This window comes from Prunus mume, linkage group LG1, assembly GCF_029339155.1.
Source record: "Prunus mume cultivar Tortuosa linkage group LG1, ASM2933915v1, whole genome shotgun sequence".
Taxonomy (NCBI): Eukaryota; Viridiplantae; Streptophyta; class Magnoliopsida; order Rosales; family Rosaceae; genus Prunus; species Prunus mume.
Genome location: NC_142698.1, coordinates 18,751,780 through 18,779,113, shown reverse-complemented (window position 1 = coordinate 18,779,113; position 27,334 = coordinate 18,751,780). Strand labels below are relative to the sequence as shown.

Genomic DNA, 27,334 nt, shown 5'->3' with positions numbered 1-27,334 from the left:
CGTTTCAAAAGTGGAGATAGATAGATAGATGCCTTGAAAGAAAATATAAACTAAGCTGGATTAAGAAAGGTTTAGTTGTTAAGTCACGTGGTTTGGTTGTTGGTTGTCTCATCTTATATTTCCTTAGACTATCAATGTTTGTTTGAGACCGCTGTTTGTGGTTGTTATTTCTCTCTCAGTTTCTTGTTTTCTTTAGGATAATAAGTTGCAGAGAGTAACAGAGAGAGAGAGATGATATGTCTAGGCAGAGTCTTGTAAAAGATGCTTGGATTAGAGAAGCTGAAGAGGCTTCAAGTTTGGTGGAAGATTTGGAGGCCAAGACCAAGAACAAGCACCCTGACCAATTGAGCCTCAGAGAAATTGCTCGATCCAAGCTTCTGGAGCTTGGAATGAAACTTGATCGCCTCGAATCACTCCTCCACAACCCGCCCTCAAAACCCATCTTGTAAATTATGCTCTTGCTTTTCAGCTGTTTTATTGGAATTGATTATGATTGATTTCATACTTAGCTTGGTTTATGGTGCTTGTACTTTCATATCTTTCTCTCATAATTGGAGTGCATTTGCTGGCATAAGTAAACAGAACTAAAGAAGATGTGGATTTTCGTTGGAAAATGCTCTCAGATATCCAGCTAAGGACGAGAACGTTGGCTCTCAGTTTCTTTGTGCTAGAAAGGCAGGCTTCTTCCTTCCCAACAATTTGACATATCTGTCTGTTTGACTAAAATTTGATATATCATAATGATTTTATTCCAAAATTGAAGAGATAAGGATGATGTTTAATTACTTTCTTTAGTTCTTATGAACTTGGCATTTGCATTTTTACTTCTGCTCAGATCAGAAAGACTTCCTGCTATCAAAGAAGACAACAAAAATGCAAACAGATGTGACCAAGGTACAGCTTTATATGTCACCGTCAGTCGGTTGGTTTAAGTCTATTTGGTAAAGCTATTTATCATTCAAGAAGCATTCAAGCCTGGTTAGATTCTGTGAAGAAGCAATCTGAAGAAAAATCCTGTAATGTATCAGAATTTGTGTTAATTTTATGTGTCAGCAGTCTCCTTTTGTTACATCAATAATTATTTGGTTCGTTTTTCGTATACTCATTTTGTTATTTAAATCCATGCTGTGGTGCAGATGAAGTGAAGCTTTCGTTCTCTAAAGATGACCAAGAGCTGCTGACACCTCTTCTTGTAAGTTCTTTCATAATAAACCAGCCATACTCTTCAAATTCCACCTATAATTTATATTAGAATCTTTTTTTGTCTTTGGCAAGACAGACAATATTGTAACAAGAAGTCAAGTGCAGGCACATAATTGCCAAAAACCGAAAAAAAATTCTGACTCTAGTGTGATTTGAGCTGCAGATTAAACCATCCAATTCTTATACTTCGATGAGCTTGCGTTGGAAGACTTGCTGGGGCATTTCTGTGGTCTTAGGGGTGACTGCATGTCTGTTCATATTAGTTTTCCAATTTGTGCACACATAATCATCATCACTTGATATAAGTATTTGATGTTGTGATGGTTTATCCATGCAATTTGGAGCAGTATTTTCTCTGCCTTTTTCCTTTTTTAAGTGAAGATTGTACAAATCTATTAATTTCAGAACAAGGATACATCTTCTGCAATGTAAAATTAAGTACAGTTACATTACAACACAAGGATTCTCACTCAAGCCCATCATCATGTGACAGAGTTGGGAAAAGAGATGCATTGTACAAAACCAGAAACTACAATGCTAGAGAAGACAGACAGAGAGACAAGATTAAAATGATTGTTGGAAAAAATAAAACTATGCCACACTAATAATGCAACCTTATCATCTTCCTTGTACTTTTTAAATGAGCTTTGATTTCTTCGAATGTATAATAAAATCTTCATATTTCAAAATGAGCATTTCTGTGATTTTAGGGGTAACTGCATGTTATCTTAGTTTTCCTAGGTGCATATACCGTTTTCTTTTTGAAGTGAAGGTTCTGTAAATATATATTCTATTTCAGAACAAGGAAACTGGGTACTTCTGCATGTAAAAATAATTACATCATTTTCTTCTTAGCTAATGATAGTAAGCCAAAGAAAATTCATCAGAAATAAGACTGCTTTGCTGGACATAATTCTTACTCAGGAAACTGGACATAATTCTTACTCAGGCCTATCATTTTGTTCCTGCTCAAAAACAAAAAGCAAAGGAGGGTTTCAGAAAATTGTGCCGTTTAGCAATTAAGTTAGCTGCATGTTTTGGAAAATTGAATGCTTTATTGTTTAAGTGTTGTTAATTCTAAATGGCTGTACCTTTTGCAGGATTATATAGACACCATGAAAGGGGCAACTTTATCTGACAGGCAAGCTTCTGCCCATATATGTGATGTTGGGGAAGAGTCGGTGGGATTGCGAAAGAAGCTTGCAGCCCAAGATTCTGGGGAATAAACAAAAGCTGCTGATACTGTTTAAATATTTTCCAAATAAAATAAAAAATTTGAATATTTAACGGTATAGCCGGGCGGCTATACTCTCGAAATGTATTCGAATATTTTAATATATTCGAATAGTTTAATAGTATAGCCGTTCGGCTATAACCGTCAAATATATTCAAATATCCAATAGTACAGCCGACCGGCTATACTTTTTATATATTCAAATAGTTTAATAGTATAGCGTGCGGCTATACACGTTGTATTAAATATATTCGAATATTTAAATGTAAAGCCGATCGGCTATACCTTGTGATTATAATAGTTTAATATTATACACACGGCTATATATTTAGTGTAATCGTATAGTCGCGCGGCGATACTCTTTAAATATATTCAAATTCTTTAAATTATATATATACTAAAGCTCAATCCAACTAAACACTGTTTCTAAGCACAGTGAATTTACGAAAATGCCTTTATTTTAAACTGTTCAGCCAGCTTTTTCTCTCCTTTTGAACAGTAAAATTACGATTTTGCCCTTGGCTGATGGTTTTGTGTTTTCCCGTTTTGCCCTCTCTTTCCTTGGGATGTAACTAACGGATGTTTAGGGTTGAGAGGTGTCTGGTTGGATTTCAACTAGCTGGTTGGAGAGCTTCAGGGGTAAAATGGGATAGCTGTTGGTTCTTCGATGTCTACATCTGGAGGCTTATTTTTACACACCATACTTCACCGACTTCAGTTTTGGCTTCCATTCTTCACCTAACCATTGCTTCACTTCCTTCATCCCCCTCTACAGCAGCTCCGGTTTCATCTTCCTCCAACCACCAACCACCGGCTACGGCGACCACTCCTCCTCCTTTCTCTCTCTCCCTGCTCGCGCTCTCGCTTTTTCTCTGTCAAACACCCACAGGTAGTGTGTTTGAAATTCTTATTTCTCTGTTCTATTCTTGGTTGTTATTTGATAAATTTGATTGGGGTTTTTTTTTCCTGGATATTTTGAGGTAAAATAGAATTCGAAACCTGATCAATTTCTTCTGGGTTTTGCAGTGCTCTGCCTCAGTTTGTTTGCTTTGGCTGTTTTCCGTTCTGGGTTGAGGTAAATTTCTTTTAAAATCTGCCTCAATTTGTAATCTAAACAATGTGGCAAGTCAATGCCTAAGAGTTTTGCCTTTTGTACTTTTGCAATTCCACTCTTCTATGAATCTGGGCGAATTTTATTTTTAATGGCAGTGGTGTAATAGATTTTGGTTTACATACCCAAGTTTTCAATTTGATATATGATAATGTTGAATTGAGTCTATAATCAAATTTGTTTTATGATGATGAAATGAGATGACAAGAAATGATGATGATGATGATGATGAGGACGAATTGATATGTTGAGAATTGATGACTTGAAGCAAAACTCAATAACTAAAAGGCTGTTTTGGGTTAACTAACAATCACATCGTGCAAAGAGATCAGAAGTCGGAACCTAACAAATCTGTTGCATATCTCAAACTATGATGTGATAAGGCCCCTTAAAACCAATATCTCCCTGTTTATTGAGTTTTCACTGGATAAATTTTGCTCATAGTTTTCTTCAATTGCGTTTAATTGAATCTTAATTAATAAGCATGTGTTTTTATTTAGGTATATATCTGTGTGTTTTAATGTGCAAAGGGTCGTGTTTTCAGGTGATTTTATCATTAAGATGCCAATGTTGACTGCTCCAAGTACAATTGTTAGCTCGCCTCTATTGCCAGCAGGTATTTTATGAGTACCCATTGCTAAGTTTCTGTGATTTTTTTAAGATAATAATACTAATGATTGATTTGATTGGAAGCTACAAATTTTGAAATGAGGTATTTCTTCCATCAGTTTGTGTTTTCATTGTTCACCGACTTCCTTGCCTTCATCTTTTTCATCGCTATGATCTTCCTCTTATCTTCCAAGGTGCTCACTTTCCGACTCACTTGGGTTCTATCAGGAAGAGGATTGAATCTCACAGATTAGCTCAGGTATTTCCATCGTTCTTATTATTAATTTTTTTAATCAATTGTCGATTCAATGACTTTGCTCTCTTGGAGAAATCTTAAAAATGGAAATCATTCCCAATTTCTGTTTTGGTTGCCGATAAAACAGTGGAAAGCAAAGACTGTGTTTGAACCTTTTTTTTTCTGCTTTTGGTTGCTGTATCCTAAATACGGAGAAAAAAAATTAATGATAAAAACACAAGGAAAAAAGAAGTGAAGATTAATCATGTTTCGACAAAATAGAAATTGGGTGCTTTATTCTTTTTGGGCTTAATTTTTCTCATGGATTGCTTGCACTTGAGGGCATTCCCCTGCATGTTATTGTTTTAATGCTTTTGCCCTATGTTGGGTCATTTGGGTTGGTGTCATTTTACATTGCTAATCTTATGTTTGTACATTTTGCTTGAATTTTAGCTGCACCCAGAAAACTGTCTGAGAAGATAATATGCAGAGCAGGGGACTTGCAATCTACTGAGAAGATAATTTTTTATTATTATATTAGTTTGTTTTTTATTGTGTGCAGTGGTTAAAGAAGACTAGGAGGAAAGCGTTAATTTCTTCTCAAGTCTGTAGAGAGATATCTCACATAATGATGAAAAAGATATGTTTGTCTTTAGTCGAATGAAAAAGATATTAACCGGTGACAATAAAATAACCTCTACCTTATAATAGCAAATTTCTTTTTGTTCTTGTTTGCTTTATGAGATTCTTGGCTCACAATATCCTTCACATTTTGGGTTGTTACATAAGTAGGCAATTCCCACTGAAGCATTCAGATACATAGATGGTCAGAAAAACTAAACATATTCAATGAATAATCAAATGCATAATTGGAATCTGTGCATTAAACAAAACCCAATCAAACAGAATTACGACAAACATAAAATACCAATAATATCAAATAGTGAGAATACCAAATATCTTTAAGTGACAACAAAGTAAGAATAGATTAAGAAAAAATACAACAAGCTTTTTACAATTGAGACGCTGGCACGATCCATATTACTGGTTTATGGGCGTTCTTCATCTGGGTCTTAACCCGTGCGCCATACGAATTTGAAAAGCTTTGTGTCTCGACGTTATACACGCCATAATCATGAGGTACACAAGGTCGATTTGGTCCTAAATCAACGCTCGCAAAATCATTATCATGGTTCAAGTATATGCAATTCGGCTGCCATCCTGAAAGCTTTGAAGCCAACACATATATTGTAGAGTTATCACCCACAAAAAGAGAAATACCACCTAAAGTGTCTTTCTCAATCCACTTACACTCTTTCAAATCCAATTCAAAAACTTTGATTTTCCCTGTCGCACGTTTGTTACTCTCATAATCAAAATAATATGTTCTGTGGACCATCAAAAATTTTCCCTCATTTAAAGCCACAAGATATCTTGTGGTATTACCGGTTCGTTTGATGCCCTTTGCAACCACTTTTACATTTGGGTTAGAGCGAGTAGTAACATCAAAAGATAACAATCTGCTCCAGTTATCAACAGCATAACATTTGTCTTCAACAAAAACAACTTCTTCAATCAAAGTATGCCTTCCCTCGGCATAAATCCATGTTCTCTCTTTACCAAGTCTAATGAAAGCCAATCACAAAAACCCCTCATATATGACTGCAACAATACAATCGGCTGAATTTAATATGGGATCTGTTGAAATTGAGGCCTTGACCGCAAAATGGTCACTCATCATAGCCCAGTGGTGTTTATTAAAATTTGGAGGGTTTATTGGAGGAAGGCGAATGATTGAATTTTCTTTCATCCTCGTACCTTTGTACCTAAAGAATGGATTTATTAGGGATACTGTGAAATCCTTTTCTACTGCTATTAACCATCCTTTTGAAGACCCACAAAAGCGCCTCTTCCCCAATTTTAATTGTGAAACTAATAACCTGTCATCCATGACATTGAATGGTCTCCATATACCATTTTTGCCGGTAGGAATTAAGAGCATTGGAGGAGAATGATCACAACTTGATATTTTTGCCAATTGTTCCTTGTAATTCTTTGCTCCACCATACCATGACTTGCAAACAAGACTTGCCCGCAAATAGTCAGTTGGAGAGATTAATCTCTGTAAAACTAAGTCCAAAAGATTGTGACATAGGCTTGCCCAATCTAAAAACAAAAGGCATAAAAAATAAAAAGTAATTAGAGAGAGAACGATGAAGGAGGTGGTTTCCAGTGAAAATTAAAATATATAAATTAAAGAGCTTGATACAACCCTGCCGGAACACCAAAAAAAAAAAAAACTAGATGCATTTGATCCTTGGTAATTTCAAACACTTTATGAGAAGATAAAAATTTTAGAACCCAAAACAGTAAGGTACACAAGCTTATCAATCTGGAAATATTTGTATTGTTGAGATGCAACATACAAGAATCATGTATGATTAATTAAAAAATATTAATAATATTTGATCTATTCAAACTTAGCAAACAAAGGTGTAATACCAAAGAAAAAAGCTTCGTTTAGCAAACATACCTGAATTCGTGATTTTGTTTTCTTAGAAGAAGATTTAGGGTTGTTGCGCCTTAATCACCAATGACGGGTGTAATTCACTTAAAACAAGAATAAACGAAACTACACCCTCTTATTTATACATACAAAGAATAAACGAAACTACACCCTCTTATTGCTACTTTTCTCATCAAAGTGCATCATTTTTGCCTTGTCCAGGGCACGTGCAGCATCTGCTATGTGAGAGCTCTTTGCTTTAAACTCAAGGAAGGATGCAAAATGCAGAAAGGACGCTCTGATACCACTTGATGCAGTTCAAGTATGAACTCGCAGAGCTTGTTACTATTTTTTTCCTTGTGGATTTCCTTACTACTCTTCACCTTGTTTCTTACTTGTTTTGCACTTTAAAGTATGCTGATAATCTCGTTGGCTAAAAATGTATGCGAATAATTTCACAATCTACTGTCTACTAGATCCCTCCACTAGTTTATGAATCTTTGAGGTAATTTATTTCATTTAATATGGAGAAAGAGTACCAGAAGATGCCTTCTGCCATTACTCAGACTTCCTTTAAAAAAATTTCTTGCGAAGATATGATAGAGATTCATGGTCATTTCAGAATCCTCATGGTGGTTTTGGAATATTAAGCATATCTTATTACATGGGCTTCTTCTTGTTCTAGCAATAGTATGCTGATAATATTGCAGAAGCCTCAGGAATATGATTTGATGTGGTAGAAATAGACCGGCATGACCAAATGAGAATACAGTATGCTGATTATTTGCTGATATATGCTCTACGTTTTGAGCTGCAGACTAAACCATCCAATTCTTATACTCCGATGAGCTTGTGTTGGAAGACTTGCTGGGGCATTTCTGTGGTCTTAGGGTTGACTGCATGTCTGTTCATATTAGTTTTCCTATTTGTGCACGCATAATCATCATAACTTGATCTAAGTATTTGATGTTGTGATGGTTTATCCATGCAATTTGGAGCAGTATTTTCTCTGCCTTTTTCCTTTTTTAAGTGAAGATTGTACAAATCTATTAATTTCAGAACAAGGATACATCTTCTGCAATTAAAATTAAGTACAGTTACATTACAACACAAGGATTCTCACTCAAGCCCATCATCATGTGACAGAGTTGGGAAAAGAGTTGCATTGTACAAAACCAGAAACTACAATGCTAGAAAAGACAGACAGAGAGACTAATAATGCAACCTTATCATCTTCCTTGTACTTTTTAAATGAGCTCCGATTTCTTCGAATATATAATAAAATCTTCATATTTCAAAATGAGCATTTTTGTGATTCTAGGGGTGACTGCATGTTATCTTAGTTTTCCTAAGTGCATATACCGTTTTCTTTTTGAAGTGAAGGTTCTGTAAATATATATACTATTTCAGAACAAGGAAAATTGAATGCTTTATTGTTTAAGTGTTGTTAATTCTAAATGGCTGTACCTTTTACAGGATTATATAGACATCATGGAAGGGGCAACTTTATCTGACAGGCAAGCTTCTGCCCATATATGTGATCTGGGGACGAGCCGGTGGGATTGCGAAAGAAGCTTGCAGCCCATGATTCTGGGGAATAAAGAAAAGCTGCTAATACTGTTCAAATATTTTCGAAACAAAATAAAATAAAATAAATATTCGAATATTTAACGGTATAGCGTGCGACTGTACACGTTAAATATTTCGAATATTTAATAGTACGGACGCTCGGCTATACTCTTTGATTATAACACTTTAATATTATAGCCGTACGGCTATACTCTTTAAATATATTGGAATATTTTAATGGTATAGTCGCCCGGCTATACTTCTGAATATTTTAATAGTATGGCCGGTCGGCTATACTCTTTGAAAACATTAGAATATTTTAATGGTACAGCCGCGCGGCTATACTCTTGCAATACATTCAAATATTTTAATAGTATAGCCGCTCGGCGATACTCTTTCAACACATCCTGACATTCCAGTAGCATAGCCGCGCGGCGAATACATTCAAACATTTTAATGGCACATCAATGCACGTAACTGCGGTAGATGGCAAGTCTAATTGAAGAATTAATTAGTGCATCAATGCAAAATAATATCAGCAAAGCAATAGACCCATACTAATTTTGGTTAAAAGACAAATCAAACGTTCTCATCAGCTTTAAGTAAAATTATCAGCATTACAATTTTCATATACCTAGGACCCACACGAACCCACCTACTTAAATGTATCAGAGATTCTGATTATGCCACGTCTCCTCTCACCCAGCTTCAGCAGCAGCTATATGAGAATCCAATGTGTTTATCAGCTGCTCACTTACTGTTATTGCCACAGATATCATGCCAAGAATGATGCTTGGATCTAGGCCGGCACCTCCCCGTTTTGTCAACCCACAAATGTGGCCTTGCCTATTGATGGAAATAGAAACAGCCAAGCACATTTGTGATTCCTCTTCTGAAGTGGCACCTACAATATAGTGCCTGCCTACCTGAGAAACAGATGGGAAGGAATCAATTCAAGGCAACAAACATTTGCAGTTTGCAGAAGGACAGAAGAGATGGTTAAATCATGTCACCTTTGTTAATGTAACTAAGACAGGGACCCTAGATGTGTCAAATTGCAGAAATTCCTCATCGCTTACGTCAACCTCTGGTTGATCATCGCCTGATGCACCAGCTGCAACATTTACTTTTGGGATGCCTGTATTGCTCAAAGCAGCCTTTGGGAACATCAGTTTCTTTAAAAGATAAGTCATGCCACTGGACTTTTCTTTGGCCACATAATACTAAACTTTACCAACAGCCAGAAAACTCTTCAGTTGTCCTTATTTGCAGAACAGAAATTAATTAAGCATGTCAAACAAATAAGAATTATCAAATACCTTTATAGCAGCACCTAGGGCATCTAGCAGATTCCCATCTGAACTAACAAGAAGGCCGTTGATGTAAAGATCCCAACAGATCTTTCCTTCCACAACTACCAGAGAGGAGAGATCAATTCCAGCACCTGGGACAAACAAAGACATCTATATATATTATCGACTTTGCAGTTATATGAAAATGCATGTACAACTGAGAAATATGTATTGCCAAAAGAGATAATACATAAATGTCACAAAAAATTTATTATGCTAAGCTCTTCAATAAGAATACAGACCAGATCCACTTTTACCGCCCAAGAGACAACGTTGAAGAGCAACTGCGAGTTCTGCTGACAGCTCCTCACCCCCTCTGCCCACTGGGTATACCCTTTAAGTTGTTGATTCTTTGAAGCTTCAGTGTATTTGATTTGGTGGGATTTTTGTTTTGTTTGTAAGAATAAAAGAAACAAAAACAAATCCAAGCATCGGGAGACTCAATTTGTTACTAAAATCTATAGAAAATTGAAAGGTATAATTGGTATGAGTTTGAAAATTGGATCAAATGAACTTGCAAGTCTGGTGGTTTGCGTAAAGAAGTATCATCGGGAGCAACAAAAAGTGAATTACGGCACTCATGTACAGGATTTGTTCTTGATTGCCACTTTCGCTTGTACGTTAGCAACACTTGCTTCCTGACATTTAAGCTTTCAAAAAGAAATCTTGCTGCAATTCCAAACACTTGGACCGCATTTTTCACATGAAATTTGTATTTATTCCACTATGTTCAGTCTCATTTCAACACAGAAAAACCTGCATATGTCAAGGGAGAATACCCAATTAACTAAACAGCAAGTCATGACTCATATAGTTAAAGACGGATTTCGACTACTCTGAAATACTGAATCACTATTACGAGGAATGCGGCAAGCAAAAATTGTACTAACATTCTCCACCTAAAACACAGGCAGTGAGGTACAAGCATAAATGCCATTTGCGTATTAAAGAATAAGCATAGCAAAAGAAGCTAAACGCATGCCATTCATAGAAATGTTTAAACTTCAGAATCAATTTGAATTCAAGTAGCCTAACGCATGCCATTCACAGAATCTTGTTATTGGCAAGACCATAGAAACTCCATGATAGGACAACTTCATCATTTCCTTCCACAGAAGACAGACACCAAGTCGGCAAATTTTGTATTTTTTTTCTTCTGTGCCATGTCGTCAGTGCGAAGAGAGAAGAATATAAGGCGCGAAACAGGGAGAGGAATGGAATTAGATGAATTAAGAGTCTCAGGATCTCTTCTTCTATGGACCTGACTTGTGCTTCATTGCTTCGGCCTCCCAATCTCAAATTTGCTGCTAAATTTTTTCAATTTCGTGTTTCAGACTTTCAGCCAATCGCAGTGTTCGAAAAGTCGGCCTAGGCGGGCGCTAGGCGGCTAGGCGGTGGCTAGGCGGCTAGGCGGGCGCTAGGCGGCCAGGCGGTGGCTAGGCCGCTAGGTAGTAGCTTGGCGGGCGCCTAGGCTTGGGTCTTTTTTCGGTGCCGAACCCGGAGGACGAAGCAGTGACTGCGATAGAAAGTTCCGTCCGCTGCGAGTGCAAGCTTCGTGTATATATTGAAATAGTATAGCCGGGCGGCTTTACTCTAAAATATTCGAATGTAATTAGACAGTATAGCCGTCCGGCTGTACGTTTATAATTCTATTTACTCAGTCGAGCCTTGCGGCTATAATGGTAAAATATTGTATTTAAAGCTGATCAGCTACACTGTTAATATATTGTATTTAGAGAGTATCACCGCCCGCGTGGCTATACTGTTATAATATCTATTTGTGCATGTATTAAAATAAATAAAAGGTGTGATACTAATAATAAGATCCAGGAAATAAATTATTCTTTCTTCATCTGTTTTTCTGCCTGGATCAACGAAAACTGTGGGTGTTCATCATTCTTAAAATGCTCCAGTCCTTCAAACTTGCGAGTAAGTTCAACCTGTTCAATAGTGAAAGCAGAGCATAACACTCCTTACATGATTGACATTGAAGAATTATAAAAAAATTGAAACTAGTTCATCTTGCTATGATAAACCACGTTGGTGGTTGCTCTATAAGAATTTAAATGTCAAAAAAAGATTTTATCCTTTCAGACTATATTGGATTTGATAGCCTTGTGAGTTTGTTGCAGCTTTCTCTATTCATGTTTAATTTTCTTTTCCCGGTTCTATCCCAAAGTAGCTCTGTTTGTCCTTACCCTAAAAAAATTACTTGTTCCTTCCCAATTAAAACAATCAACCAAAGCCACAATCTCTAAAGAGTGACCACCTTCATGTTGGTCCCCAACGAACAGGCTGTGGAGGTCTATTCATGACAGATGGCAAATCGACCCTTTGGTTGTTCAGTTGTTCAATATCTAATTTGACTGAGGCATGTCTAATACATGTAGAGTATACCTCTGAATTGCATAGTTAAGGTTACTTGATTGTGCATTTGATTGAAATGGTAAATTGTCTTGCTTGCTAAATTTTTTTTTATGTGTATTGTATTAGCCTCTTGAAGAACCAGAGAAAATGACCAATATTATTCTTCAAGCTCTGGAAATAAACTGGACAGAGAGGCGTCATCAACCGAGGTTGGGGTGGCCTTGGATCTTAAAAAAAGATTACTTTCAAGCACATTGTATTCTTATGCTTCTTTACATCTGAAAGCCTTCATATATTTCTCTTCTCAGTGGCAGAACCAAGTGATTCTGTGTATTTAGTGGACAATTGCCCCCATGATTGGCTATTCCAACGATGCTCTGCTGTGGTAAATTCCAATGCTTTTAATTATTTTTAATTTGGTTGGGATTTCACTGCACTGGTGTTCAGAACGTCACATGAACTTGATGCACCTTTTTGTCGTTTTGTTGTTTTGTTCCCTTGTTGGATAACTAGGCTACTCCTGGTTTCTTACTGGATTTGAAAAAAATTCTTAGGTGCATCATGGGGTTCTTGGGACAAGCTGCAGGTCCAAAGCTGCGATAATGCTATATTCTTGGGGAGTCTTACATTTGTAAATGATTCAGTTACTCATTTGGCTCATATTCTCTGTTCTTTTTAGTGTCCAACCACAATTGTACCATTCTTTGGGGACCAGCTATTTTGGGGGGAGAGGGTGCATGCCAGAGGAGTAGGTCCTGCACCCAATCCAGCTGATGAATTCTCGCTTGAAAAGTTGGTCGATGCCATAAGCTTCATGTTAGATCCAAAGGTATTTACCATTTTCTTTTTAAACTTCCAAGTGATTTACATATAATTTGCCATTTCTTTAGTGTGAACTTATCACACATGCATATGCGCTGATTTAATTGAAGTTGACATTGTTTTGTAATCAATTTCAACATGCAAATACTTGTCACAACTCTGGGGTTATTTTATGTTATTTCAATCCCTTGCGTGGACCTGAATAGATTAAATTAACAAAGAAATAACTATTTTCAGTTGAAAGGTTAAAGGGTGTGCTGTTGAAATTGCCAAGGCCATGGATGGCGAAGATGGGGTGAACCCGAGTCGTTGCTGGCTAGAAGAGGCTTATTTTCCATCAGGAGGTGTTTTGGCTACTCCTCCTCCTACACATGATTCTTCACTAGTCCACAACGATGCTTTATTCCTATCATGTGCAAGACATCAGAAATGTGAAAGTCTGATATCCTCTTACTAGGTTACTTAACATTACATCGTTTTTGTTTTGCTCGTCAAGCAAATCTTCTACAGATGCCTTTGTTTTCATTATTAGATAATGTCTATTAGGGCCACTTCCGCCAGGACATTAAAAACTGTTATTGGAAGTGTTTTTACTACATTGAGAAAGATTTGATGCTTTGGTAGGGAGCTTGGAAATTTACAAAGCTGAACGATTCTTCAAGACACTTAAGAACTATATTGATGGCTTAAAAATAAAGCCGTTGGCCGCTGCACTAAACAAACACAGTTCCTTTCTTAGTCTTGCAACCCCATGCACTTGCCTCTCTCAATTTTAAAGCATTATCTACAAACCAGACATCATCAAGCAGAATATTAGTAGAAAACTCTAGCCAGATCATTCCCTATTCCGGCAGGTAGAATAGCAACTGGAGGAGGAGACACAAAGTTTTGCTTTTCTATGGTGCGGCACCTTTCTGAATAAATAAAGACCCACATCCGGTCCTTGTGTTGAGGTCAGCTCAAAAACCTACATGAAACACAAGCACATGCAACAATCAAGCAACAATTTATGATACATCCGAAATAATAATAGAGGAATAGGTTCACCAAACTCCATTGAAATCAACTAAGGAGAGATTAACAGCTTGACGAGTATCAGCTGTGCTTTCAGTGGACATACCCCCAGTACGGTTGATTTAAGTCTATTTGGTCAAAGCTATTTATCATTCAAGAAGCATTCAAGCATGGTTAGATTCTGTGAAGAAGCAATCTGAAGAAAAATCCTCTAATAATTTATCAGAATTTGTGTTAATTTTATGTGTCAGCAGTCTCCTTTTGTTATATCAATAATTATTTGGTTCGTCATTCGTATACTCTTGTTGTTATTTAAATTGGTGCAGATGAAGTGAAGCTTTGTTCTCTAAAGATGACCAAGAGCTGCTGAAACCTCTTCTTGTAAGTTCTTTCATAATAAACCACCCATAATCTTCGAATTCCACCTATAATTTATATTATTATCTTTTTTGGTCTTTGGACAGAGTTGTAACAAGAAGTCAAGTGCAGGTACATAATTTCAAAAAATAAAAAAAAAACTTCTGACTTTAGTGTGATTTGAGCTGCAGATTAAACCATCCAATTCTTATACTCCGATGAGCTTGCGTTGGAAGACTTGCTGGGGCATTTCTGTGGTCTTAGGGGTGACTGCATGTCTGTTCATCTTAGTTTTCCTATTTGTGCACACATAATCATCATAACTTGATCTAAGTATTTGATGTTGTGATGGTTTATCCATGCAATTTGGAGCAGTATTTTCTCTGCCTTTTTCCTTTTTTAAGTGAAGATTGTACAAATCTATTAATTTCAGAACAAGGATACATCTTCTGCAATGTAAAATTAAGTACAGTTACATTACAACACAAGGATTCTCACTCAAGCCCATCATCATGTGACAGAGTTGGGAAAAGAGTTGCATTGTACAAAACCAGAAACTACAATGCCAGAAAAGACAGAGAGAGAGACTAATAATGCAACCTTATCATCTTCCTTGTACTTTTTAAATGAGCTCCGATTTCTTCGAATATATAATAAAATCTTCATATTTCAAAATGAGCATTTCTGTGATTTTAGGGGTGACTGCATGTTATCTTAGTTTTAGTTTTCCTAAGTGCATATACCGTTTTCTTTTTGAAGTGAAGGTTCTGTAAATATATATACTAATTCAGAACAAGGAAACTGGATACTTCCGCAATGTAAAAATAATTACAAAATATTCATGTTCTTCTTAGCTAATGGTAAATCAAAGAAAATTCATCAGAAACAAGACTGCTTTACTCAGGCCTATCATTCTGTTCCTGCTCAAAAACAAAAAGCAAAGGAGGGTTTCAGAAAATTGTGCCGTTTAGCAATTAAATGTTGTATGTTTCAGAAAATTGAATGCTTTATTGTTTAAGTGTTGTTAATTCTAAATGGCTGTACCTTTTACATGATTATACAGACACCATGGAAGGGGCAACTTTATCTGACAGGCAAGCTCCTGCCCATATATGTGATGCATTGCTGGGGAAGAGTCGGTGGGATTAAGAAAGAAGCTTGCAGCCCAAGATTCTGGGGAATAAACAAAAGTGGCTAACACTGTTTAAATATTTTCGAAACAAAATAATATTTAACGGTATAGCCGAACGGCTATACTCGTATAATATATTTGAATAGTTTAATCGTATAGCCACTCGGCTATACCCGTTAAACATATTCAAATATTCCATCGCAAAGCCGCATGGCTATACTCTTTTAATATATTCGAATAGTTTAATAGTACACATTAAATAAATATGTTCGAATATTTAATAGTACAGCCGAACGGCTATACTCTTTGATTATAATAAGTTAATATTATCGCCGTACGGCTATACTCTGAATATATTGGAATATTTTAATAGAATCGCCGGGCGGCTATACTCTTTCAATACAGTCGAATATTTTAATAGTCTAGCCAGGCGGCTTTACGTTTTGAATACATTCGAATATTTTAACAATACAGACGCTTTCAATATGAGCGAATATTTTTATTGTATAGCCGAGCGGTTATACGCTTTAAATATATTCGAATATTTAACAGTATAGCCGGCGGCTATACTGTTCGAATACATTCGAATATTCGATAGTATAGCTGACCGGCTATTTATTTTAATATGATAGCCGCGAGGCTATACACTTTAAATATATTCGAATTCTTTAAATATATACGAATTGTTTGAGAGAGAGGGAGAGAGAGCTCAGAGCTCTATTTAAGTTGTTGATTCTTAGAAGCTTCAGTGTATTTGATTTGGTGGGATTTTTGTTTTGTTTGTAAGAATAAAAGAAAAAGAAACAAATCCAACCATCGGGAGACTAGATTTGTTACTAAAATCTATAGAAACTTGAAAGATATAATTGGTATGAGTTTGAAAATTGGATCCCATTCATTCACGCATTAGAAACAAAGGTTTCTTCCCTGCTAGATCTACATAAAGTACACCATTGTTCTTCAATCCTACCATGCATCCAATATTGTTTCTCAAGGAAGAGAGACTCAGAAAATGAAATCCCAGAAGTTTCTTTTGGTTCTCGTTGCTGCCATGGCTGTATCTGCCCTTTTATTAACCTCAAGTACTCTTCCTATCTCTCTCACTACTAGTTTTTCCAAATGAAGCTATGGCACCTAACATTTTGCCTTTTTTTCGACTTGGTCGCATGCAATTGATCTTGTTTTTGCAAAACATCTTGTGACTGACAGAGTTGCATTGTACAAAACCAGAAACTACAATGCTGTTGCAGCCTCTAAACAAGACAGACAGAGAGATCAAACTTATCATCTTCCTTGTACTTTTTAAATATATAATAAAATCTTCATATTTCAAAATGAGCATTTCTGTGATTTTAGGGTGTTATCTTAGTTTTCCCAAGTGCATATACCGTTTTCTTTTTGAAGTGAAGATTCTGCAAATATATATATTATTTAAGAACAAGGAAATTGGATACTTCTGCAATGTAAAAATAATTACAAAATCTTTCAAGAACACAAGGAAACATCATTTTCTTCTTAGCTAATGGTAAATCAAAGAAAATTTATCAGAAACAAGACTGCTGTGCTGGACATCCCCAAAAAGAATGATAGACAAGTCTGTTCCTGCTCGAAGTTTTCCAGAAAATTGTGCAGTTTAGCAATTAAGTTTGTTGCATGTTTTGGAAAATTGAAAACATTGCAATCTGCTATATATCTTGATATAATACATGATTTTAAATAGAAATTAAGTACGCAACTATACGCAGGACCACAATCATCTCCAGTGTACATGTATCCGCTTTGGTGGGAAATTTTTTCTTTGAAAAATTTATAGGAAAATTTTCATGACTCCTGAAAGATATAGTTGGTATAAGTTTAAAACGTGGATCTCAGTCATGCATTAGATACAAATATCTTCTCTGTCACACGTCAATTAAGTATGCAACTATTCAGGACTACGATCATCTTCAGTGTATTTGCTTTGGTGGGATTTTTTTTCTTCTTCTAAAATTATTATAAAAATTACAGAATTATTTCCATATATGACACCGGAAGATATATATAGTTGGTTTAAGTTTAAAAGTTGGATCTCATTCATGCATTAGATACAAAAGGTAAAGGAAGTGTGATTCTCATTATTGAATAAACTGTTACAAAGGCCTTTATACAACACTATGCTGAGCTATCATAACTAATTACAGATGAGAATATATTACTAAACAGAAAATATAACTAATCTAACAGATTAATAACTAGTTACTGCCTTTAGCCTCCCTCAAGCTGAAAGGGGGAGAGCACACTGTAAGCTTGTCACGAAGAAAGACATGCCTGGGAGTAGATAAAGGTTTCGTGAAAACGTCTGCAAGCTAATTTGCAGAGGAAACAAACCGAATTTGCAGTCATGGCAATGCCACGATATTCAGCTTCAGTGGAACTGCGAGAGACGGTTGGTTGTTTCTTAGCGGACCAAGAGATTAAATTGTTACCAAGATAGATGCACCAGCCACTGGTAGACCTCCGATCAATGGGACACCCTGCCCAATCAGCATCTATGAAAGCGTGTAAACTAAGAGAACCCTTGGTAAACCAAACACCCATATCAAGAGTGCCCTTGAGATAACGAAGAATTCGTTTGACAGCACCCAAATAATTAGAGCGAGGCTAATGTAAATGCTGGCAAACTAGATTAACTGCATAGGAGAGGTCTGGCCTTGTCCAAGTGAGATACTGAAGAGCTCCAACAGTAGAGCGATAAAAGGTAGCATCAGCAAGAATGTCACCAGAGTTATCCAACTTGTAAGAGCCAAGAGGAGTAGAACAGGGGCTGGCGCCAATAAAATCTGTTTTCTTGAGGAGATCACATGCATATTTGGTTTGAGAAAGAAAAATACCACTGCCAAATCGATGAACTTCTAACCCAAGAAAGTAATGTAAAGGACCAAAATCTTTAACAGGAAACTTGGCACTAAGAAGAGAAATAAGAGATCTGCAGGCAGTGTTGCAATTCCCAGTAACTAGGATATCATCGACATAGACTATATTGTGTATCTTTTTATCATCAACCAATGCTCCAGCATTAGCATTTGAAGATGAGCCTACTTTCTTGCCACTAGACTTATTCCCATATGCATCCCTTTGGGAAGGAACCTCATCAAGAGTTGTCGGAATGGTTTTAATTGGTTCTTTTCCTTATGGGGCTTATCTAGGCATTGGAGATTATAGGACTGAAGGCATTTTGTACAGTGCTTCAGGTTACCCCTAACACAGCACACAAAACATACATGGCATACCTGCAAGAAAAAGAGGCAGGCGAGACAGAATATAGCAATGAACTTAAAAATAAATTATAGGTCTAAGACAACTAAGAGAAGATCTTCATAGAAACCTAAATTAAAGAACCAAATCTAAATGTTCATCTCAACTAGATACGCTTTCAAGGGTCGGTTGAATAGGGCACATTTTGGTGGTATCTGGTAATCCCTTAAAAAAACCTTTTTCTTTTCAGTATTTTTTTCAAGAACAAAATTATTAGAGGAAAAATAGGGAAGGGTGGATTATTAAATTATCTACATAAAGATGATTGACATACAACATATATCCCTACGAAACAAACTAAAAAAAGTGAACAGGTTCCAACTTTCTATAATCTCACCGCAGAATTTCTGTTGTAATTTTCTGATGAACGCTTATCAATCAAATGAACTTGCAAGTCTGGTGGTTTGCGTAAAGAAGTATCATCGGGAGCAACAAAAAGTGAATTACGGCACTCATGTCCCTGTACAGGATCTGTTCTTGATAGCCGCTTTCGCTTATACGTTAGCAACACTTTGCTTCCTGACATTTAAGCTTTCAAAAAGAAATCTCGCTGCAATTCCAAACACTTGGACTGCATTTTTCACATGCCATTCACAGAAATGTTTAAACTTCAGACTCAATTTGAATTCAAGTAGCCTAACGCATGCCATTCACAGAAACTTGTTATTGGCAAGACCGTAGAAACTCCATGATAGGACAACTTCATCATTTCCTTCCACAGAAGACAGACCCCAAGTCAGCAAATTTTGTATTTTTTTCTTCTGCGCCATGTCGTCAGTGCGAAGAGAGAAGAATATAAGGCGCGAAACAGGAAGAGGAATGGAATTAGATGAATTAAGAGACTCATGATCTCTTCTTCTATGGACCTGACTTGTGCTTCATTGCTTCGGCTTCCCAATCTCAAATTTGCAGCTAAATTTTTTCAATTTCGGGTTTCAGACTTTCAGTCAATCGCAGTGTTCGAAAAGTCGGCCTAGGCGGGCGGCTAGGCAGTGGCTAGGCGGGTGCTAGGCGGCTAGGCAGTGGCTAGGCGGCTAGGCGGTGGCTAGGCGGCTAGGCGGTGGCTAGGCGGCTAGGCGGTGGCTAAGCGGCTAGGCGGTGGCTAGCGGCCAGGCGGCTAGGTAGTAGCTAAGGCGGGCGCTTAGGCGGGTTGGGTCTTTTTTCGGTGCCGAACCCGGAGGACGAAGCAGTGACTGCGATAGAAAGTTCCGTCCGCTGCGAGTGCAAACTTCGTGTTCGTTCGAACATATTCAAAGCGTATAGCCGCTCGGCTGTACTTTTAAAATATTTGAACGTTAGCCGTGCAGCTGTACGTTTATAATTTCTATTTATAGAGTCAAGCCTGCGACTATAATGGAAACATATCATACAAAAGAAGACGTATCATCCAAAGGAAACGTATCATACAAAATAAGATGGAATATAAACGTATACCAATTTTTGAGCTGTTGTTGCTGTGTCCTTTCGAGAATGAACGAATACCATTGCATGTTAACCTTGCCTGAGTGAGTCAACAACCTGGCAGAAAAAATATCAATCAGTTAAATAATCATTCGAATACATACATTACACAAAGGAGAGCCTAAGGAAAAAGAAACCTTCTTGTAGCATATACCATTCTGCAGTTTAATACGCAGGCTGTAAAATTCTGCTCACTAATACATCGGCGATAACTAGAATCAAACAAGAAGAGTCCTGCTTCTGGATTCACTCTCAGAAACTGCAATTTAAATAGTATAGCCTTTTAAATATTAATGTTTAAAATTCTGAAGTGTATTTTTATGTTCCAACACTTGAGCATTGAAGTTTCTACTATTCTCATCAAAGCGCATCATTTTTGCTTTGTCCAGGGCACGTGCAGCATCTGCTATGTGAGAGCTCTTTGCTTAAACTCAAGGAAGGATGCAAAATGCAGAAAGGACGCTCTGTTACCACTTGATGCAGTTCAAGTATGAACTCGAGAGCTTGTTACTATTTTTTTCCTTGTGGATTTCCTTACTACTCTTCACCTTGTTTCTTACTTGTTTTGCACTTTAAAGTATGCTGATAATCTCGTTGGCTAAAAATGTATGCGAATAATTTCACAATCTACTGTCTACTAGATCCCTCCACTAGTTTATGAATCTTTGAGGTAATTTATTTCATTTAATATGGAGAAAGAGTACCAGAAGATGCCTTCTGCCATTACTCAGACTTCCTTTAAAAAAATTTCTTGCGAAGATATGATAGAGATTCATGGTCATTTCAGAATCCTCATGGTGGTTTTGGAATATTAAGCATATCTTATTACATGGGCTTCTTCTTGTTCTAGCAATAGTATGCTGATAATATTGCAGAAGCCTCAGGAATATGATTTGATGTGGTAGAAATAGACCGGCATGACCAAATGAGAATACAGTATGCTGATTATTTGCTGATATATGCTCTACGTTTTGAGCTGCAGACTAAACCATCCAATTCTTATACTCCGATGAGCTTGTGTTGGAAGACTTGCTGGGGCATTTCTGTGGTCTTAGGGTTGACTGCATGTCTGTTCATATTAGTTTTCCTATTTGTGCACGCATAATCATCATAACTTGATCTAAGTATTTGATGTTGTGATGGTTTATCCATGCAATTTGGAGCAGTATTTTCTCTGCCTTTTTCCTTTTTTAAGTGAAGATTGTACAAATCTATTAATTTCAGAACAAGGATACATCTTCTGCAATTAAAATTAAGTACTGATTACATTACAACACAAGGATTCTCACTCAAGCCCATCATCATGTGACAGAGTTGGGAAAAGAGTTGCATTGTACAAAACCAGAAACTACAATGCTAGAAAAGACAGACAGAGAGACTAATAATGCAACCTTATCATCTTCCTTGTACTTTTTAAATGAGCTCCGATTTCTTCGAATATATAATAAAATCTTCATATTTCAAAATGAGCATTTTTGTGATTCTAGGGGTGACTGCATGTTATCTTAGTTTTCCTAAGTGCATATACCGTTTTCTTTTTGAAGTGAAGGTTCTGTAAATATATATACTATTTCAGAACAAGGAAAATTGAATGCTTTATTGTTTAAGTGTTGTTAATTCTAAATGGCTGTACCTTTTACAGGATTATATAGACATCATGGAAGGGGCAACTTTATCTGACAGGCAAGCTTCGCCCATATATGTGATCTTTGAGGGACGAGCCGGGATTGCGAAAGAAGCTTGCAGCCCATGATTCTGGGGAATAAAGAAAAGCTGCTAATACTGTTCAAATATTTTCGAAACAAAATAAAATAAAATAAATATTCGAATATTTAACGGTATAGCGTGCGACTGTACACGTTAAATATTTCGAATATTTAATAGTACGGACGCTCGGCTATACTCTTTGATTATAACACTTTAATATTATAGCCGTACGGCTATACTCTTTAAATATATTGGAATATTTTAATGGTATAGTCGCCCGGCTATACTTCTGAATATTTTAATAGTATGGCCGGTCGGCTATACTCTTTGAAAACATTAGAATATTTTAATGGTACAGCCGCGCGGCTATACTCTTGCAATACATTCAAATATTTTAATAGTATAGCCGCTCGGCGATACTCTTTCAACACATCCTGACATTCCAGTAGCATAGCCGCGCGGCGAATACATTCAAACATTTTAATGGCACATCAATGCACGTAACTGCGGTAGATGGCAAGTCTAATTGAAGAATTAATTAGTGCATCAATGCAAAATAATATCAGCAAAGCAATAGACCCATACTAATTTTGGTTAAAAGACAAATCAAACGTTCTCATCAGCTTTAAGTAAAATTATCAGCATTACAATTTTCATATACCTAGGACCCACACGAACCCACCTACTTAAATGTATCAGAGATTCTGATTATGCCACGTCTCCTCTCACCCAGCTTCAGCAGCAGCTATATGAGAATCCAATGTGTTTATCAGCTGCTCACTTACTGTTATTGCCACAGATATCATGCCAAGAATGATGCTTGGATCTAGGCCGGCACCTCCCCGTTTTGTCAACCCACAAATGTGGCCTTGCCTATTGATGGAAATAGAAACAGCCAAGCACATTTGTGATTCCTCTTCTGAAGTGGCACCTACAATATAGTGCCTGCCTACCTGAGAAACAGATGGGAAGGAATCAATTCAAGGCAACAAACATTTGCAGTTTGCAGAAGGACAGAAGAGATGGTTAAATCATGTCACCTTTGTTAATGTAACTAAGACAGGGACCCTAGATGTGTCAAATTGCAGAAATTCCTCATCGCTTACGTCAACCTCTGGTTGATCATCGCCTGATGCACCAGCTGCAACATTTACTTTTGGGATGCCTGTATTGCTCAAAGCAGCCTTTGGGAACATCAGTTTCTTTAAAAGATAAGTCATGCCACTGGACTTTTCTTTGGCCACATAATACTAAACTTTACCAACAGCCAGAAAACTCTTCAGTTGTCCTTATTTGCAGAACAGAAATTAATTAAGCATGTCAAACAAATAAGAATTATCAAATACCTTTATAGCAGCACCTAGGGCATCTAGCAGATTCCCATCTGAACTAACAAGAAGGCCGTTGATGTAAAGATCCCAACAGATCTTTCCTTCCACAACTACCAGAGAGGAGAGATCAATTCCAGCACCTGGGACAAACAAAGACATCTATATATATTATCGACTTTGCAGTTATATGAAAATGCATGTACAACTGAGAAATATGTATTGCCAAAAGAGATAATACATAAATGTCACAAAAAATTTATTATGCTAAGCTCTTCAATAAGAATACAGACCAGATCCACTTTTACCGCCCAAGAGACAACGTTGAAGAGCAACTGCGAGTTCTGCTGACAGCTCCTCACCCCCTCTGCCCACTGGGTATACCCTTTAAGTTGTTGATTCTTTGAAGCTTCAGTGTATTTGATTTGGTGGGATTTTTGTTTTGTTTGTAAGAATAAAAGAAACAAAAACAAATCCAAGCATCGGGAGACTCAATTTGTTACTAAAATCTATAGAAAATTGAAAGGTATAATTGGTATGAGTTTGAAAATTGGATCAAATGAACTTGCAAGTCTGGTGGTTTGCGTAAAGAAGTATCATCGGGAGCAACAAAAAGTGAATTACGGCACTCATGTACAGGATTTGTTCTTGATTGCCACTTTCGCTTGTACGTTAGCAACACTTGCTTCCTGACATTTAAGCTTTCAAAAAGAAATCTTGCTGCAATTCCAAACACTTGGACCGCATTTTTCACATGAAATTTGTATTTATTCCACTATGTTCAGTCTCATTTCAACACAGAAAAACCTGCATATGTCAAGGGAGAATACCCAATTAACTAAACAGCAAGTCATGACTCATATAGTTAAAGACGGATTTCGACTACTCTGAAATACTGAATCACTATTACGAGGAATGCGGCAAGCAAAAATTGTACTAACATTCTCCACCTAAAACACAGGCAGTGAGGTACAAGCATAAATGCCATTTGCGTATTAAAGAATAAGCATAGCAAAAGAAGCTAAACGCATGCCATTCATAGAAATGTTTAAACTTCAGAATCAATTTGAATTCAAGTAGCCTAACGCATGCCATTCACAGAATCTTGTTATTGGCAAGACCATAGAAACTCCATGATAGGACAACTTCATCATTTCCTTCCACAGAAGACAGACACCAAGTCAGCAAATTTTGTATTTTTTTCTTCTGTGCCATGTCGTCAGTGCGAAGAGAGAAGAATATAAGGCGCGAAACAGGGAGAGGAATGGAATTAGATGAATTAAGAGTCTCAGGATCTCTTCTTCTATGGACCTGACTTGTGCTTCATTGCTTCGGCCTCCCAATCTCAAATTTGCTGCTAAATTTTTTCAATTTCGTGTTTCAGACTTTCAGCCAATCGCAGTGTTCGAAAAGTCGGCCTAGGCGGGCGCTAGGCGGCTAGGCGGTGGCTAGGCGGCTAGGCGGGCGCTAGGCGGCCAGGCGGTGGCTAGGCCGCTAGGTAGTAGCTTGGCGGGCGCCTAGGCTTGGGTCTTTTTTCGGTGCCGAACCCGGAGGACGAAGCAGTGACTGCGATAGAAAGTTCCGTCCGCTGCGAGTGCAAGCTTCGTGTATATATTGAAATAGTATAGCCGGGCGGCTTTACTCTAAAATATTCGAATGTAATTAGACAGTATAGCCGTCCGGCTGTACGTTTATAATTCTATTTACTCAGTCGAGCCTTGCGGCTATAATGGTAAAATATTGTATTTAAAGCTGATCAGCTACACTGTTAATATATTGTATTTAGAGAGTATCACCGCCCGCGTGGCTATACTGTTATAATATCTATTTGTGCATGTATTAAAATAAATAAAAGGTGTGATACTAATAATAAGATCCAGGAAATAAATTATTCTTTCTTCATCTGTTTTTCTGCCTGGATCAACGAAAACTGTGGGTGTTCATCATTCTTAAAATGCTCCAGTCCTTCAAACTTGCGAGTAAGTTCAACCTGTTCAATAGTGAAAGCAGAGCATAACACTCCTTACATGATTGACATTGAAGAATTATAAAAAAATTGAAACTAGTTCATCTTGCTATGATAAACCACGTTGGTGGTTGCTCTATAAGAATTTAAATGTCAAAAAAAGATTTTATCCTTTCAGACTATATTGGATTTGATAGCCTTGTGAGTTTGTTGCAGCTTTCTCTATTCATGTTTAATTTTCTTTTCCCGGTTCTATCCCAAAGTAGCTCTGTTTGTCCTTACCCTAAAAAATTACTTGTTCCTTCCCAATTAAAACAATCAACCAAAGCCACAATCTCTAAAGAGTGACCACCTTCATGTTGGTCCCCAACGAACAGGCTGTGGAGGTCTATTCATGACAGATGGCAAATCGACCCTTTGGTTGTTCAGTTGTTCAATATCTAATTTGACTGAGGCATGTCTAATACATGTAGAGTATACCTCTGAATTGCATAGTTAAGGTTACTTGATTGTGCATTTGATTGAAATGGTAAATTGTCTTGCTTGCTAAATTTTTTTTTATGTGTATTGTATTAGCCTCTTGAAGAACCAGAGAAAATGACCAATATTATTCTTCAAGCTCTGGAAATAAACTGGACAGAGAGGCGTCATCAACCGAGGTTGGGGTGGCCTTGGATCTTAAAAAAAGATTACTTTCAAGCACATTGTATTCTTATGCTTCTTTACATCTGAAAGCCTTCATATATTTCTCTTCTCAGTGGCAGAACCAAGTGATTCTGTGTATTTAGTGGACAATTGCCCCCATGATTGGCTATTCCAACGATGCTCTGCTGTGGTAAATTCCAATGCTTTTAATTATTTTTAATTTGGTTGGGATTTCACTGCACTGGTGTTCAGAACGTCACATGAACTTGATGCACCTTTTTGTCGTTTTGTTGTTTTGTTCCCTTGTTGGATAACTAGGCTACTCCTGGTTTCTTACTGGATTTGAAAAAAATTCTTAGGTGCATCATGGGGTTCTTGGGACAAGCTGGTCCGAAAGCTGCTAATCGATAATGCTATATTCTTGGGGAGTCTTACATTTGTAAATGATTCAGTTACTCATTTGGCTCATATTCTCTGTTCTTTTTAGTGTCCAACCACAATTGTACCATTCTTTGGGGACCAGCTATTTTGGGGGGAGAGGGTGCATGCCAGAGGAGTAGGTCCTGCACCCAATCCAGCTGATGAATTCTCGCTTGAAAAGTTGGTCGATGCCATAAGCTTCATGTTAGATCCAAAGGTATTTACCATTTTCTTTTTAAACTTCCAAGTGATTTACATATAATTTGCCATTTCTTTAGTGTGAACTTATCACACATGCATATGCGCTGATTTAATTGAAGTTGACATTGTTTTGTAATCAATTTCAACATGCAAATACTTGTCACAACTCTGGGGTTATTTTATGTTATTTCAATCCCTTGCGTGGACCTGAATAGATTAAATTAACAAAGAAATAACTATTTTCAGTTGAAAGGTTAAAGGGTGTGCTGTTGAAATTGCCAAGGCCATGGATGGCGAAGATGGGGTGAACCCGAGTCGTTGCTGGCTAGAAGAGGCTTATTTTCCATCAGGAGGTGTTTTGGCTACTCCTCCTCCTACACATGATTCTTCACTAGTCCACAACGATGCTTTATTCCTATCATGTGCAAGACATCAGAAATGTGAAAGTCTGATATCCTCTTACTAGGTTACTTAACATTACATCGTTTTTGTTTTGCTCGTCAAGCAAATCTTCTACAGATGCCTTTGTTTTCATTATTAGATAATGTCTATTAGGGCCACTTCCGCCAGGACATTAAAAACTGTTATTGGAAGTGTTTTTACTACATTGAGAAAGATTTGATGCTTTGGTAGGGAGCTTGGAAATTTACAAAGCTGAACGATTCTTCAAGACACTTAAGAACTATATTGATGGCTTAAAAATAAAGCCGTTGGCCGCTGCACTAAACAAACACAGTTCCTTTCTTAGTCTTGCAACCCCATGCACTTGCCTCTCTCAATTTTAAAGCATTATCTACAAAC

The 27,334-nt window shown here is 37.1% G+C and overlaps 1 protein-coding gene, 3 long non-coding RNA genes and 2 pseudogenes across 9 annotated transcripts; 3 read left to right on the top strand and 3 right to left on the bottom strand.

The window, feature by feature from the left end:
• The first annotated feature begins 107 nt into the window (after nucleotides 1–107).
• LOC103318612 (uncharacterized) lies at nucleotides 108–2,760 on the top strand. Of its 2 annotated transcripts, none has more exons than XM_008220008.3 (5): nucleotides 108–445; nucleotides 583–675; nucleotides 836–894; nucleotides 1,137–1,192; nucleotides 2,304–2,760. In XM_008220008.3, the coding sequence occupies exons 1-5, from the start codon at nucleotides 237–239 to the stop codon at nucleotides 2,427–2,429; spliced, it is 543 nt and encodes a 180-aa protein (XP_008218230.1). In that variant the 5' UTR covers nucleotides 108–236; the 3' UTR covers nucleotides 2,430–2,760. The 2 variants fall into 2 exon arrangements, with proteins under 2 accessions (XP_008218230.1, XP_088911410.1); XM_089055284.1 differs by lacking the exon at nucleotides 2,304–2,760 and adding an exon at nucleotides 1,367–1,652 and having other exon boundaries at nucleotides 117–445.
• Nucleotides 2,761–3,141: 381 nt separating this feature from the next.
• LOC103318611 (uncharacterized) lies at nucleotides 3,142–5,135 on the top strand. 3 transcript variants are annotated; one of them, XR_513225.2, is made up of 5 exons: nucleotides 3,142–3,326; nucleotides 3,464–3,512; nucleotides 4,093–4,164; nucleotides 4,352–4,416; nucleotides 4,846–5,135. It is a non-coding gene; the product is annotated as an uncharacterized LOC103318611 (long non-coding RNA). The 3 variants fall into 3 exon arrangements; XR_016128196.1 differs by having other exon boundaries at nucleotides 3,142–3,366; XR_513224.3 differs by lacking the exon at nucleotides 3,142–3,326 and having other exon boundaries at nucleotides 3,334–3,512.
• Nucleotides 5,136–9,002: 3,867 nt separating this feature from the next.
• LOC103318609 (uncharacterized) lies at nucleotides 9,003–13,002 on the bottom strand (annotated as a pseudogene). Its single transcript, XR_016125184.1, has 5 exons — nucleotides 12,885–13,002; nucleotides 10,062–10,142; nucleotides 9,787–9,911; nucleotides 9,481–9,624; nucleotides 9,003–9,393 (listed from the first exon to the last, which is right to left on the bottom strand). The product of XR_016125184.1 is annotated as an uncharacterized LOC103318609 (transcript).
• Nucleotides 13,003–14,346: 1,344 nt separating this feature from the next.
• On the top strand, nucleotides 14,347–14,881 carry LOC148921220 (uncharacterized). The gene is made up of 2 exons (XR_016128194.1): nucleotides 14,347–14,403; nucleotides 14,571–14,881. It is a non-coding gene; the product is annotated as an uncharacterized LOC148921220 (long non-coding RNA).
• A 2,724-nt stretch (nucleotides 14,882–17,605) lies between these two features.
• LOC148921219 (uncharacterized) lies at nucleotides 17,606–19,879 on the bottom strand. The gene is made up of 2 exons (XR_016128533.1): nucleotides 19,143–19,879; nucleotides 17,606–18,780 (listed from the first exon to the last, which is right to left on the bottom strand). It is a non-coding gene; the product is annotated as an uncharacterized LOC148921219 (long non-coding RNA).
• A 2,656-nt stretch (nucleotides 19,880–22,535) lies between these two features.
• LOC148921218 (uncharacterized) lies at nucleotides 22,536–26,536 on the bottom strand (annotated as a pseudogene). The gene is made up of 5 exons (XR_016125183.1): nucleotides 26,419–26,536; nucleotides 23,595–23,675; nucleotides 23,320–23,444; nucleotides 23,014–23,157; nucleotides 22,536–22,926 (listed from the first exon to the last, which is right to left on the bottom strand). The product of XR_016125183.1 is annotated as an uncharacterized LOC148921218 (transcript).
• Nucleotides 26,537–27,334: the final 798 nt, after the last annotated feature.

Bases quoted from the DNA above. Each gene is read 5' to 3' on its own strand.
- LOC103318612 (XM_008220008.3), top strand. From the start codon at position 237: ATGTCTAGGCAGAGTCTTGTAAAAGATGCTTGGATTAGAGAAGCTGAA. The intron at 676-835 runs GCAGGCTTCTTC...ACTTCTGCTCAG, and splicing joins AGTTTCTTTGTGCTAGAAAG to ATCAGAAAGACTTCCTGCTA. The intron at 1,193-2,303 runs GTAAGTTCTTTC...TACCTTTTGCAG, and splicing joins AGCTGCTGACACCTCTTCTT to GATTATATAGACACCATGAA.